General features: G+C 39.9%; 1 protein-coding gene across 2 annotated transcripts in view; it reads right to left on the bottom strand.

Moving 5' to 3' along the window:
• Window positions 1-16,596, bottom strand: part of LNPEP (leucyl and cystinyl aminopeptidase) — an 84,802-nt gene that overhangs the window by 37,164 nt on the left and 31,042 nt on the right. For both annotated transcript variants that reach the window (XM_054031487.1, XM_054031488.1), the window contains exon 2: window positions 1,829-2,669. In XM_054031487.1, coding sequence (XP_053887462.1) covers window positions 1,829-2,669 — 841 coding nt within the window. The remainder of the gene's footprint in view (window positions 1-1,828; window positions 2,670-16,596) is intronic.

The following is a 16,596-nucleotide window of genomic DNA, read 5'->3' on the forward strand; positions in this document are numbered from 1 at the left end:
TGCGTTCTCAGCTTCCTCACTATTTAAATCTTTCAGGTAATGCTACTTTGAGGTAATCGACACCTCGGATTATAGTGATCTTTGGTTCACTAGCATGAGAATCTTTGGTATTTTAATTCAAAGCCAAAAGAATAAAGGAAAAAAGATCAACAGCTGGATACAACACTAGGAAAAGAATCTGTCACCAGGTACCCTCCAGAGAGTGAATGTCACCATATGCTTATGAATATCCTCTCCTTGATGTTTGTTTATGGATAAGGTTTCTTTCTGAGTAGGAAAATATGGCATTTTTATTGACTGTTCAGAAAATTGGCTAGCCAGACATAGCCAACCTGGAACAAATCAATGGTGTCTAACACAGACTTCTATCTTCAAAAGCCAGGTGCTTGGGGGGGAGGGGAGTCAAACCCACTGTGATGTACCCAGTTCCACAACAGAATATATCATTTGGGGACTGGAGGACAAGTGTCTGTGTTACATGAGGATTCTTCCTGTTAGAGGGTGATCAATGCATGCACTGTTACAATTTATAGACTAAGTGTACCCCAGTTTTTGTAGCAGAAGTTATTCTCAAAATGACATGTATACAACCCTTTTCCTGTATATATTAAGTGATTTGCCTTATTGATATCCTGATGGTGACAAGTTCTATAAGTTAATTTTAAGTAACATCAAAAAGCATTTACTTTTACATTTTTAAATGTGTTGCCTTTTAAAATTTATCGCTGTTAGTGTGTTATGGCAAGAGGCAGGGAGATCAACTGCATCATTTAGTTAGGTAAACAAGATTTTATTTTTTTAAAAACTAGTGAAAGCTCAGCAAAACTTCTTTCCTACACTATGCAGCTCTCTTGTTTGTCTACCAACCAACCAACAAACTAATAAACTTTACACTAGCTGGTTTTCTTTTTAAAATGGATTAGACTTAAAATTAAGTCTGGATTATTCAGGTCCCTTATATGTCATTAATTAAGAGCTGCAGGCAGCGAAATATTATTGGTCAGCTTGTGCCACACTTTAATATTAATTTACTCCTCAAGTAGCCCCATTGAAATCAAGGAGACTGCTCAAGGAGTCAGGTACGATTTTATGTGAGTAAGGCTATCACAACCTGGCTACATATGGAAAAAAGTCATCATCATCAAGCCTTTATTACTTGCCTACTTCTTAGAGACCAGAAGAAAGACACTTAGTACAATCCTTGTGATTTTCTATTGACTTAGTAAGAGGTAGACCAAGTGGTCTTTTGGAAAAATTCCCATCATTAACATTCATGGTTAAGAGTATCGATCCCTCTGCAGTAGTGACTCATTATCACCACCACCACCAATCTGAGAGAAAACCATGAAAGGACATAAGATTAATATAACCTAACAAGATAACTATCCACAAGCCGGAAACAGAACTGAAGGACGGTCTGTGCTATAACGAATCAACCCATGCAAGAGATTCTTGAAGCAGTGTGGATTCTAATCATGGAAAACTTCTGCTTCACTCTCCTGCGGTGGACCTGATCTTTGTGTAAGTTGCCATCAACACGAAGAGTTAATATTCAAAACAGAGTGAACGTTGTATTTCCAAAGAAATTTTTTAAATAAAAAAGCAAAAACCCTGCTCATTTTCAGACAGACTGTTAGCAACTGTCTCCTGAAGAACTCCTTTGCTATACACTTCAGGGCTAGGTGTGGAGTCAGAAAAACCACACAGCCGAGTCATTGCTCCTTGCCCTCCCCCCCATCATTATTTTTAATTAACGAATCAAGTGCAAACGAGTACACACTAAACAACCTAGAAATATAGGGATGAGAAAACTTATTCATTAGCCTACCTTTTCTCAGCATGTTCATCCTTGTAGGAGACTTTGTAAAACCCATAATAGGTATCTGATAAATTAGATGAATAGTCTATGCTGAGGGTGTAGTTCTGCCCAACAAGTAGAGCATCAGGGGCCACAACTGCAATCTGATCACGCACTGGATATTCCAGGACTTCAACTGGTTTTGCCTGATTCCAACCTGCTGAAGTCAGAGTTGCCTTGGTGATATTAAGTCCTGAGCTATGAAGTATGATATTCCAAGTGACCTGGATGACATTAACCGTTATCTGTACAGAACCTGCAAACTCTGTAGTTGTTAGGTTTGGCTGCAAGATGAGATCATAGTGTAGTGGTACAACATTACTGGGAAGCCTGTTTTTTGCCCATGGAAATCTCTTTCCATTAGTTGCTAGAGGATATATCAGTTCCATTGTATGGTTCTTTTTATGGCAGCCTTCTTTGGTAAAGGTACATTTGGGAAGAAGGTAGATCACCATTATTACTGAAACTGCAATCAGAAGAACAACTGCACAAACCACCATGGTCCTTAAAGAGGGCACTGAGCATGATCCATCTGAGCTCTGACTATAGCCAGATGCATTACTACGGAGACCTGTGCTTCTGTTCATGAAGGACATGCCCAGCAATTTCGCTGATGATTCATAATCCTCTTCATCCTCATCCATTTCATTCTCTCCAAGGCCACGCACCAGTAGTCGTGAACTTCTTGGCTCATATTCCACTTCATCAGGCTCCAATGGATGCAAGCAAGGCTCCTTTGCCAAGTCAACCACATCAGGTTCTTCCTCAAACATGCTGTTTTCAATCATATTCCTGGGCAACTGAATTCGATCTGGGTGGGGAGAAGAGGAGGAGAGAAAAAAAGAGCATATGTTATAACTAAAAAGGTATGGCTATGGCTATGACAACCCAAAAGATAACTTACAGAGTGGGAGTAGTGGAGAATGGAAAGCACTTGTGCAGCACCTCTTACTGAGAGAGCTCCAATTCTGGAGAATATTTGTACATATTTCTGCATACAGTGATGATTTTTGGTTTGACTAACAACATTCCTGGAGACATTCATGCAACCCTTTGGCCTAATCTGCTCTGGGAAACTGCATAACTAACATTTTAACATAATGTTACCAACATGATTTTGCCTTTCTTGTGGGGAGGGACACATGTAAGAACATGGAGGATCCTATGGTTAACCACAGACAACTAGTATATGTTTAAAAACACTAACTGCCCTGTCCACATTCAGTGTTAAGTTGTGTTGTAGAAAGGATTTAGCAAAGTGCTGATTGCTAAACCAGTGGAAGACAAATATCAAGCCACTATTTTGTTTTAGGAGAGGGATCTGCTTAAATTTTCTATTCCTTTTATATAAAAAGGATAATATACTACATTTGCAACTGCGCTCTTCATTTAAGATTTAGTCCCTATGTCCTAGGTAAAAGCCTGTGCATAAAAAGGAGTTAAAAAGTGCTTAAAGTAAAACATCTCCATAAATCTGGATCTTAATAACTGTTATATGTATTCAATTAAAAGTTCAAATTCAAGAGTCACTTTTTACAAGAGTGACAGATAATTTGACGTGAAACATATGTGAAGAGCTGCTCTGTGTGGCTCGAAAGCTTGTCTCTCACCAACAGAATTTTGTCCAATAAAAGATATTACATCATCTACCTCATCTCTCCAATATCCTGGGATCGACATGGCTACAAGGCTAACTTCTGTATAAGTAATTTATACTTTGGGCAACCAACTACCAAGGAGACAGAGGGAATAAGGAATCCTATCCCTGTGCATGGACAGAACTGATGCAAGGCCTAGGGACCAGAAAGCAGGTCATAAAGTGGCTTTGGAGAGAACAAGCATTTATTATAACCATGGGCCTGAAGCAAAGCCCACTGCGGTCAGTGGAAAGACACTGATTTTAAGGGACTTTGGAAGTGTTGGAGGAGACAGACTAAGAAAAGAAAGTGTTGGTCAAAATTTCACAAGGAAAAAATAAAGTTTCCTTGAGCAGTTCTACAAAAGTGACTTTCTATGGCCTAGAACATGACTTTTCAGCTAGAGCTAGGTGAACAATGGATTTTTTAAATCTTGTCTAACATTGCAAGAGAATGCGTAAATGGAACTCAGTTGTTTCAGGTTACCAACCCTCTCTCCGTCAGTCCACTCGATCAGACCCTCTCCCCTCTAGGTTATATTTCTAAATCCCAATTCAACAGCCTCTAAAATAAAGCTCCCCACTCCTCAAATATAATCCCGTGCACTTCACCTCAGCAAGGACAGATTAATTAACCTAATCTGAAGTTTCTTGACTAAAACAGCTTTAAAACATCAAGGGACAACACCCACAACTCACCAAACCAGTGTCTTCAAAACAGGGAAGTCCATCCACAACTCTTCTGCAAAGAGGATTTCAAAAGGTTGGGAACCACTACACTGTATTTTCAAAAAGCAGTTTACATCTAATTCTCCCTTGCTGCTCCCAAGCCAACTACCGGATATAATTCTCCAGTTCACCTCAAAATTGTATACACTAAAAATTATTTGGGCCACAGAGCATACCTGTGACTGGAAAGAACTTTTCCCTAAGAAATTAAGATAGAAGGCCAAACTAATCACACTTGAACTAGAGAGAAAAATGCCAGCCTCTCTCTCTTTTTTTTGTTTTGTTTTAAATATAAACCACCCCAAACATGCACTTAGAATTATTTGCAGAAATTGGCGGCAATCTAGCCAGTAGCAGAAAAATGGCTTGTTTTTATTGTTAAAAACCACACAACCATTTTCCAAACTCAGTGCTAGGTTAACAAGTCACAACTTTACTGAAGATAAAGGGCACCACCCACACTATTTCCACTGGAACACATACAGATAAGTAACAGAGCACTTGTGGGTCACTGAAGTTACCAATCCAGAGATACATACCTATACAGGCAGAGGAATCAGACAGCTTTACAGGAACAACTGAAGCGAACCAGCTTTAAATACAGATTTATGTCTAGATAAGCTGCATTTTGTTTTTCCCCGTGCTAGCAAGAATAAAAGGAGCAAAGAATATATAGTATTCTAAGCAAGCTGTATATAGGGACTTTTTCCAGGCCTGAACAACAGGATTGTAATCTTTGTATTTTCACACTTCACTGTCCTCTTTCACACCAAACACCAGTAGCAGGGAGAAGTATAGTCAAATCTTGACAAAAAAAGATTAATTTAAATTCATACAAGGTTAGATTCCAGTCAAGACTAACAAGGGCAGAAAAGTAGGAGTACAACAAGTGGGAGAAGTTTCATCTGCCAAGATAAAAGCAGTATAGGGCCACTGAGCTATCACGGCAGTTCCCAAAGATACAAGTGCTTTAAACCCCAAGATTTAATTCTACATTACCATGCCAAGAAACCTGACACTGAGGCACAGGACCCAGCACAAGGACACATGGACAATAGTTTCTGAATAAATGGAGCCTGCGTTGCTCTAGGACTACTTTGCACATCACTGCCACTGCTAAGCAGCCCTGAGAATCACCATAGCTAACATAGGGTGTATTCTGATGGTACAGAAACAGCATACTGACTCCTCTGCCACCCCTCTTCAGTGCACAGGGTGTCCTTCTGACCCAGGGATCCCTAGTTACTTGCCAGCCCCTCTGGGGCCATTGGCAGACCAAACAGTACCTGGAAAAAAAAAAAAAAAAAAGTCAGCCTTTAGGCTCCTCTAGCTTACACCAGAGGTCACTCAGAGTGCACAGCTGTCCCAGGATTGGGAGAGCAGGAAGAGAAGAGAAGAGAAGGAAAGTTGGCTTTCTGAATTACAACTGTTGTAGTGAAAATTTAGAATTGCAGAATCAGTCTGCCTTACTAGACTGAATTTGTAACTGATGACCCACAAATAAGTCAATGTAGACAACCCATGACAACACAGCTGTCTGAAACTTGTTATGATATAGCTCCAATTTGCAATATTCATGGGACCATAACTGTGTTTTGTAAACAGGATAAAGCCTTGGATGTCAACTACAACCATTGCTGAGAATGGGACAGGTCCACAATATGACAAACCAAGTATATATAGGGTTTTTTTAAATCATTATGGGTATTTTGCTCCCTTTTATACTGACATTCTGTAGTATCAAAGAGGTTTAGGTTGCTAAAACTAGGATAACAGCACAAGCTTGTTTTAGCAGTAACAATTGTATTGTTTTAATAAATCAACCTGAGCATCATTGGAAAAAGAGAATTAAGAAATAAAAAGTCCTTTCTTCCTTTATACATTGACCTTGAAGTAATAACTATCCTCGACATTCTACATGTATACTGTGGCTCTGCCTCCCAGAACACAAAATAATTTGTTCTAGGAAGAACTTCTTTAATATATTCACTTTTATTACACTGAAAAAGTAGCAGAGCAATTCTCTAAGTTGGTGGATTTTTTAATGTGTGGTTTACGTGAAGGACCAAGGACACATGGCTAAGACAATCGGGGCTAAGGGCACTGTAGAGAACCCTTCCACATCCAGGTCTTACCCTTGTAGAGTATATGACCTCAGGTTCATCCATGCTTTCCAAGTCAGTCTTGTAATTTAATAAGCATTTCCATCAACTGCTCTTTTCACAAACTGAAGAAATACGTAAGTTCACTGCAAGACATAGCTGGTCCTTTGATCACATTGAGGCAGTTAGACACATACTGTTTTTATGGGGAGAAGGAGTGGCATTCTACATCAAAGACGGCATTACCTGTTTCTGAATCACTGATCACTCAGAAGTAAGTGATCCATAAGCTTTCAGGATAAATGTCCTAACAGATAAAACACAAGAGATGGGGTACCAGTTGGTTTCTGCTACAGACCACCAAATCACACTAGAGAACAGAATGACCGCCTCCTCACAGGCCTAACACAGGGGACCTCAATTTGAGTGACATTCTTAACAGTGAGGATAATTAACCAGTGGAACATCTAACCAGTGTAGTGGTGGATTCATCATCGCTGGCAATTCTTAAACTTAAGATTGGATATTTTTCTAAAAAGATGCACTCTCATTCAAACAGGAATTAAATTTAAACAAGTTCTCTGACCTGTGTTATACAGGTCAAACTAGATGATCCCAGTGGTCCCTTCTGGCTTTGTAGTCTATGATCAAATGGCTTGATCCAGTACCCTCCTGGGTGACAGACTACTCTGAGCCAACAGTGTTCTTTTTGCCTGGCCCCACTGTAGGGCTTATAGGCAGAGGGTGTAAAATTAACTGAAGATTTTTATTTTTTATTTATTTATTTTTTTTTTTTTTAAACGATGCATGGCACCTGTTCTCTAGCCAATATAACATATTGAAACAGCATGCACCATAGCGGGTTTTCAAAGATAGGAACTATGCTGATGCCTCAGACTAGAATCAAATTTTCTGTTTTAACAATTGAGAATACAGGGTATATATATGCAAAGCTTTGCATAGAAATATGAAAAGGAGTAAATTTGAGGAACTGATACTTTAAATGCTGTTCAGCTAATGCACTTTGAGTTACAAGGTTTCAATTCTCAAATCTGAAGTATGGTACAAAAACACAAAGATACGGATCCTAATATGCAAAAGATTGTTTCTGCAAGGGGTAGGCTTGTGTTTAACATGATAGCAAGATAATGGTTTTGGGGGGGGAAATGTTTTGTTTTTCGGGAGTCTTTTGCACTTTAACTTTTCAAAATATAGTAAGCCAAGCAAACATACAATAGAGCAAGTTTACTGTAACTTATTGTATTTATTTATTAAAATAGCAGAAGACACCTTGACGGCTGCTAGAGGTAAAGTTGTCTGCTGGTATTCACGCTACAGGGGAAACTGTATGCTCCTCTTTAGCAGGAATGGAAAGCTTCAAACAAAAATTAATGCCCTCCGGAGGCAAAGAGCAAATAAACACAGATTCATAGATTCTAAGGCCAGAGGGGACTGTTTTGCTTATCTACTCTGAGCTCTTTTATAAACACAGGGCACAGAACTTCCCCAAAATAATTCTTAGCGCACATGTTAGAAAAACATTGTCAGCAATGGAGAATCCACCACAACCCTTAGTAAATTTTCCAATGGTTAATTACGGTCAGTTAAAAATTTATGCCTTATTTCCAGTCTGAATTTGTCTAGCTTTAACTTCCAGCCATTGGATTCTGTTGTATCTTTCTCTGCTAGATCAAATATTTGCAATCTATAAGTATCTACAAGGTGAACAATCAAGTCACTCTTAACGTTCTCTTTGTGAAGTTAAATGGATTGAGCTTTTTGAGTCTATCGCTATAAAGCACATTTACTAATGCTTCAATCATTCTCATGGCTCTTCTCTGAACCTTTTCCAGTTTGTCAAAAGCTTTCTTGACTTGTAGACACTAGTCCTGGCTACAGTATTCTAGCAGCAGTCACACCACTGCCAAACACAGCGGTAATATTCTCTCTTTTTCCACTCAAGATTCCCCCTGTTCATGCATCCAAGGACTGAGGCAGCCTTTTTGGCCACATTGTCACAACAGGTGCTCACGTTCAGCTGATTTCCACCGTAATCTCTACATCTTTTTCAGACCCACTGCTTCCCAGGATATTTCCCTGTAAATATGGTCTACAGTCTTTGTACTACACGTGTTTGACCATATTAAAAAGTGTATTGTTTGCTTGCACCCTGTTTACCAAGCAATCCACGTGAGTATATACCAGAAATCTTTCCTCTTCATTCCTTACCAGTCCCCCAGAATGGGTCATCTGCAAACTTCCAAGTCATGGATTTAAAAATAAAATAAATAAAGTTACTCTCCAAAACTCCACTAGAAACACACCACATCAGTGATGATTCCCAGTTCGCAATTACATTGAAATGTGTCAGTTTTTAACCCATTTAATGCATGACATGTTAATTTTGTATTGCTGTAGTTTACTACATGGTCTATATCTGATCCATGTTTTCATGCATACAGTGGGCTGGTATTCCAGAATATTAGCCAAGGAAGGGTGGTCTAAATACACCCAATCTACAAGTTGGAGGGCAAAAATCCATCTCCGACAAATGTAAATCACCCCAGACTATGCAAAGACACTCCAGGAAGGGGATGGATTTCATGCTAATAGAAGATACTTACTGTTGACTAAATATACATTTTCCAATCTACTGAAAATATTTCATATGCTTAGCTGGTAAAATAGCAAAAACAGGTAACGAGCAGTTGCTTATTCATGTTAATGTTATTAATGATGATGAAGTTTAAAAGTGGCCATCCAGACATAAAAATTTATCCAAAGGTCAAGGGGTCATTAATCCAGTCCCAAGGTAGGACCAAGTATACTTCGACCACAGGTGTTCAACTAATCTTTGCTTAAAACCTCCAAAGACAGGGAATCCACAACCTCCTTTGGTAACCAATTCCATGGCTACTTAACTATCCTTATAGTTAGAAAGTTTTTCTTAACATCTAACCTAGATCTTTCTTGATGCAAATTAAGGCCATTACTTCTAGTTCTACCCTTAGTAGACAGAACAATTGATCACAGTCCTCTAGAACAGCTCTTAACATACGTGGAAACTTATTAGGCCCCCCTTTCACACAGTCTTCTTTTCTCAAGACTAAACATGCACAGGGGTGTGTGTTTGTTTTTTAACCTTTCCTCCCAGTTCGTGTTTTCTAAACCTTTTATGGTTACTCTCCTCTGGACTCTGCAATTTGTCCACATCTTTCCTAGAGTGTGCAGTCCAAAACTGGACACAAGACTCCAGCTGAGACCCCACCCATGCCAAGTTGAGAAGAACAGTTACCCCCAATGTGTTACATTGCATGTCCCAGAGTAATATTAGCCTTTTTCACAACTGCACCACACTGTTGGCTCATTCAATTTGTAATCCACTATAACCCCAAGATCTCTTTCAGCAGCTCTAATATCCAACCAGTTATTCCCTATTTTGTATTCATGCATTTAATTTTTCCATCCCAAATGTAGTACGTTGTACTTGTCTTTATTGACTTATCGTGGTTGATTTCAGACCAAATTTGTCAAGGTCCTTGTGACAGCTAATTCAGCCCTCCAAACTGCTAGCAACCCTTCCAGCTTGCAGTCATGCACAAACATTATAAGCATATTCTTCACTCCAGAAGCCAGACTGACCACCACGCCCAGGAGAGGCCCCTGAAGGGCCCCATAAGATACATTCTCCCAGTCTGACATCCAACCATTGATAAGTACTCTGAATACTGTTTTTCAACCAGTCATGCACCCACTCTAGAGCACATTTTCCACATATGATTCATTTTAGAGAAACCAGGCATTAAGAAACTGATTAAATTCTAAAGGTAATGTTTTACACCTGTATTAGTGAAAAAGAATGGACAGAATTAAAAACCCACCGTTTAATGCAAAGTTGAGTGTCATAATTCCCTTCCCCTGCCCTACTGTATTTTAGAAACACAAGGTGGGCGAGATATCTTTTATTGGACCAACTTCTGTTGGTGAGAGACCAAGTTTTGAGCATACACAGAGCTCTTCTTCAGGCCTGGGCAATGTACTCAGAGTGCTACAGCTAAATAATCGGTTCCACCTTGTAGTTAGCTCTCACACTGAGTGCAGTGACCTGTGTAAGTTCAAAAGCTTGTCTCGGTCACCAACAGAAGATATTACCTCACCCATCTTGTCTCTCCAATATCCTTGGATCACGGGCTACAAAAAATGCTGCATACTACTATATTTTGACAGAGCAAATAGCACGTGGGACTTCAGCTGATCTATTAACTAGGAAACTTAGGTGTCAGAATTAGTGATGGTCTAATTGTGAGGCTTGAAAAGACATACTGAGCGGTCATTAATTAAAGAAATAAAACCCAAAGAAACCAGACATTCTGGGGAATTCAAGATGAGCAAAGCAAAACACACTTCTAATATTAAGAGGCTGAAAGGAAGTCATTGCCCAAAATTATGGAATAGAAGCTGGGCACTGGGGAACGGGGAGTGCTGAACTAAGGACAATGGACTGATTTTGTGTCAGTGAGAGGGATTTCGATGGGAGCTGCAAGTGCTCAACAACTCTGAAAGAGTCAGGCTTCTTTAGGGTCCTAAACATGGCTGTATATACCCAACTAATATCCAGGACTGAAAATGTTTGCCTTTCCTTCGCGCTGGTTGCTAACAAACAGTACAGAACAAGTTCTGTGGACTTTGTCCCTGCTAAATGGATGCAGATTCAATTTTGTAAGATCAATATTGTATTTGTCTTATTAATGAAGAAAAACCAGCTTGAAGATAAATTTTCTCTCAGCATTGGCTTTAGATAGTTGCACATTTATCAGTCTAAATAATATTTTTCACATTGTGAGGTGTGCAACTCTTGCAAGATTTCAGAACAGGAAATTTAGAGCACATGAATCTCTAATGAACCTACTGACTCATGTTTGGGTTCCCTTCCTCCCTCCAGGACCTCTACTATGGCTGAGCTGGAGGAGGAAGATCTAGCCAGGAGAGGGCATTGTGCTACCCAGTTCAGCAGCTGGCCAGTAAAGTGCTCCATAATTCCTTAGACAAAACGGAATTAGTATCCTAGGTTCAGGGGAGACCAGGCTCTCGGGAGACAGCCAGAAGCTGTGCGTGAGCAGCAGTGGTAGCCAACGATTGAGAGATGGCTGCAAAGGGAAGGTTAGATAGCTTTCAATTCCGTTTTGGAGGCTGAGAGCAGGACAAAGAAAGAGGGCCAGTAATAGCTGCAGAAGGAGCACACAGCAGTGTCTTGCAAGCATAAGGCATGGGGACAACTGATTGTGCACAGCAGGATGATGGTCCACAGGAAGCCTTAACAAGCTTCTTTATACTCCTGTACCAAACTGCCCCTACGTGCTGGGTTAGGAACTGTTGGAAAAATCAGTTCTTTTAATTGAAAGTATTTGTGTTTTTTGCACATTTCTGTTTCTGACAGCCCTAGTAAAGTAATCCTTACTTTAGCTCAGGGGTAGGTAATCTATGGCACATGTGCCAAAGGCAGCACGCGAGCTGATTTTCAGTGGCACTCACACTGCTCGGGTCCTGGCCACCAGTGCGGGGGGGCCTCTGCATTTTAATTTAATTTTAAATGAAGCGTCTTAAACATTTTAAAAATCTTATTTACTTTACATACAAACAATAGTTTAGCTATATATTATAGACCAGGGATCGGCAGCCTTTGGTATGCGGCTTGCCAGGTTAAGTACGCTGGCGGGTGGGCTGGTTTGTTTATCTGCCACATCCGCTGGTTCGGACAATCGCGGCTCCCACTGGCCGCGGTTCGCCGCTCCAGGACAATGGGGGCTGTGGGAAGTGGCAGCCAGCACATCCCTCGGCTTGCGCCACTTCCCGCAGTCCCTGTTGGCCTGGAGCGGTGATCCGCCGAACCTGCGGAGGCAACAGGTAAACAAACCGGTCCGGCCCACCAGGGTGCTTACCCTGGCGAGCCGCAGGTTGCCGATCCCGGTTATAGACTTATAGAAAGATCTTCTAAAAACGTTGAAATGTATTATTGGCACGCGAAACCTTAAATTAGAGTGAATAAATGAAGACTTGGCACACCACTTCTGAAAGGTTGCCGACCCCTGCTTTAGATGAACTCACCGAAGACCTGGAGCATCTTCAGCTCCCGAAATACACATGGCTTGCGACCAGACATCTCAAGGAGACGGATATGCTGAAAGCACACCACCCTATAGTGAAAAAAGAACAGGAGTACTTGTGGCACCTTAGAGACTAACATGTTTATTAGATGCATCCGAAGAAGTGGGCTGTAGTCCACAAAAGCTTATGCTCTAATAAATTTGTTAGTCTCTAAGGTGCCACAAGTACTCCTGTTCTTTTTGCGGATACAGACTAACAGGGCTGCTACTCTGCACCCTATAGTGGCGTCAGTTACAATACTTATTGTGCATCTTATTCCCCCTTCCCTGGCTTTGCAAGGAGTCCCAAAGCTAAAGAAAAATTACAACAGAATGGAAACTAGATACAGCATGTTGCTAACACACAGCCATGAATTACTTCAAGACAGACCCACCCACAGAGTGTGCACATGTTGGTGGTCTTTGTGAAGTCGCTGGCCTATGACTGTGTCAGTCACTTTTAGGTCACATCATACAGATGGCCTAGAGAACAGCCTGAGCTTCAGAGATATTAAAGTGTCACAGTTAGAAGCATTGTTTTATAGTCAAAACAATTTTAATTTTCTACTTTTAGCACAATCCCTGCCTCACCCCCCCCAAAAAAGACACCAAAACTGATAGAAATTAGAAGCAAAAGCGACTGATTACTTAATAATTTTTGCTAGTCTTAATATGCTCACTAACACAGCTGTTTAACGTCATATCCACAAAACACCCTAAAATATCAGAAGTATTGTGTGATTTTTGGGGGGAGAAGGGGGTTGTTTGTTTTGTTAAACTACAGAAACCACAGAATCCATTACAACCAAGACAAATGTATGCAGCTTCTTAGAACAATTAAAACATTCTGGTGTTAAAAGGTGATGAGATTCAAACTTACTGTAATGGGCTAGCCTGTGTTATGAAAAATAGGTTTGCTTTAAAATGCCTGCAGCAAAACTGGTTCTCTTGAAAAAGAAAGGAGGTGTTATGCACAACCAAACTATCAATCTGCACTAAGATTCCTTGTAAAAGTAAAATGAAACCTCTTAGAAGCTTGCTATGCAGTGCTTCCCAGAGGCAGAGAAGAGGAAACTATATAAAAAACTTTGAGGGCAAACACAGAATGGAGGAACTAAACAAGTAGTACACTGTGTCTGAACATAGCTTTTTTCTTGCTATCAATATCGAGCAATAGACCAGCTGCTGTAAAGTTAATGGTTATTGCTAATCCATAATATTTACAGAAACTCTGGGAGTTTGTTGGGATAAATCAACAAAACATTTAATCATAAGTATAAGAATCAAGGAGTTTCCCCTTCACAAAGAACATTTTATTCTTAAAATTTGATAGGAAAGAAAGATTAGCATTGGTGGCAGGAACAAAAACATATTTCACTCATACAAAGTCTCCAGGTTTGCCTCTGTAGGTTTGAGCAAGTGGGAATTTTAGAAAGACTAGGAGGGTTAGAGATTTCAGGAAAAAAAAAAAACCCAACTTCCACCAAAGAACACATTCCTTAACTTGATGATGAATGTCTAAGAAGCTGCACTGTTTACGAGGAAATTTTACTAAAAATACAGAAGCATTATACCTATTAAAATTACTTGTTAATGGCTTGATACTGCTTCTATTGAAGCTAATAGCAAAACTAAATGTCAATTTAATAGGATTTTAGAGCCTGATCCTTCTTCCTAACACAGAAATTTGCCTTACAAGGACAGTGAAAGTTTTCAGCACACATTATGGACCAAAATCCTGATGTTTTTACTCGGTCCCTTTTAAGGGACAGTAAGGATTGAGCCAAGAGGCAGTTTCCTCTTTCTGCATGAAGATATAATTTTAAATTAAGTTTTAACCAAATTTTTAATCAAAATAAAGATATAGGAGTTCCTAATATTTTACAACAAAATAAAGCAATTCAATTTTTTTTTGTAAAGCCGCCCTTATTTTAGATTATTGCAAAGAGGTTAAAGGGAGAGGGGAACAGCAAGAGAACACTAATGGACTGGCTGCCTGAAATACCTGAAACTAGAGCTAGAAACAAACAAAAACAAAAAAGTTTCAGACAAGACTTTTTCCAGACACACAGACCCCACCAACTCAGGGAGGGAGGGAGGCAGATCCAGGTCAATCAAAAACATTTTGGCAATTTGCCAAATTGTTTTGGTCGGGGAAAGAACAAAATCCAAACATTTTATTTAAAAGTAGCAATATGAAATGTTTTGATTTGAAATTATTTTCTTCAAAATTAAGAAAGCTTTGAAAGGAAGCATTTCATTTAGTTTTCAAACACATTTTGTCCAACCCAAGTAATTATTAATTTTTCAGTTTGTCAAAAGTTGTGAAACAAAATTTTGTTTGCATTGACCAGACATGAATCCACAGCCCCAGAATAGCGAAACAATTATTTACACAGCTCTAGGTGAAACCTGCCTGTTGCAGTAACTGAGACCTCATCCACCACCACCCCACCAAACAATATATAGAGTAGTCAGTCATTTTCACTACAGTAAAGCTACACACCTGTCAGATACAGGCATTGATTAAACTTCAGGCATCTGCATGATAAAACCTAAGTACTTCAATCTTCACACAGAGACTCAGATATACAGAAGTCAGTCCTTAATTTGTGCCAGAACTGAGCCTCGGTACTTCTAGGCTTGGCAGTTCATAGCCCCAACACCACTTTCATTAGAAATTAAGCACTGACAGAAGGACAAGATCTTCACCAAGCATTCTCAAAACTACGATACCCACACAAGGAAATAGAGAAACAAATCAACAGAGCCAGACATGTACCCAGAAGCCTCCTGCTACAAGACAGGCCCAAAAAAGAAACCAACAGAACTCCACTGGCCATCACCTACAGTCCTCAGCTTAAACCTCTCCAACGCATCATCAGTGATCTACAACCCATCCTGGACAATGATCCCTCACTTTCACAGACCTTGGGAGGCAGGCCAGTCCTCGCCCACAGACACCCCGCCAACCTTAAGCATATTCTCACCAGCAACCATGCACCGCACCATAACAACTCTAACTCAGGAACCAACCCATGCAACAAACCTCGATGCCAACTATGCCCACATATTTACACCAGCAACACCATCACAGGACCTAACCAGATCAGCTACAACATCACCAGCTCATTCACCTGCACGTCCACCAATGTTATATATGCCATCATGTGCCAGCAATGCCCCTCTGCTATGTACATTGGCCAAACTGGACAGTCACTATGCAAGAGGATAAATGGACACAAGTCAGATATCAGGAATGGCAATATACAAAAACCTGTGGGAGAACACTTCAACCTCCCTGGCCACACAATAGCAGATGTAAAGGTAGCCATCTGACAGCAAAAAAAACTTCAGGACCAGACTCCAAAGAGAAACTGCTGAGCTCCAGTTCATTTGCAAATTTGACACCATCAGATCAGGATTAAACAAAATACTGTGAATAGCTACCCAACTACAGAAGCAGTTTCTCCTCCCTTGGTGTTCACACCTCAATTGCTAGCAGAGCACCTCACCCTCCCTGATTGAACTAACCTCATTATCTCCATACTGATTTATACCTGCCTCTGGAAATTTCCATTACTTGCATCTGAAGAAGTGAGGTTCTTACCCACGAAAGCTTATGCTCCCAATACTTCTGTTAGTCTTAAAGGTGCCACAGGACCCTCTGTTGCTTTTTACAGAAGGACTGTAGTTAGTGCAGTGATGGGTTCTACATAAACCCAAAACATTTCTGCTCCACTGAAGTACAACTGCTTTCTGAACAATAGTGTTGGCTGACTTTTACTAATGGCCATAATAAAAATACAGTATTGGTTACATTTCTTTTGTTTTTTTCAGTTACACAACTGGTTTAAACTACTTTGCTCAATCAGCAATATGTAGAGTCTAGGTCTTCCCTATATGACAAACATTTTCTTTTAACATTTTAAAAACAAGGAAGCCCAGTACTGCTGAGTGTAATTTGATGTTTGACATCTTTGTAGCACTTTGTCTGGAAATGGAAGAGACAGAACAGTTAACCCAGGTCTTAAAAATTTAGCATTTCAAAATGAATCCCAAAGATAAAAAATTATTGATCTCTCTTTTCCAGATTTGTAAAGATTATTTTTCTAAACAATATTTTAA

Source organism: Malaclemys terrapin, chromosome 6 (genome assembly GCF_027887155.1).
Source record: "Malaclemys terrapin pileata isolate rMalTer1 chromosome 6, rMalTer1.hap1, whole genome shotgun sequence".
NCBI classification, from domain to species: domain Eukaryota; kingdom Metazoa; phylum Chordata; order Testudines; family Emydidae; genus Malaclemys; species Malaclemys terrapin.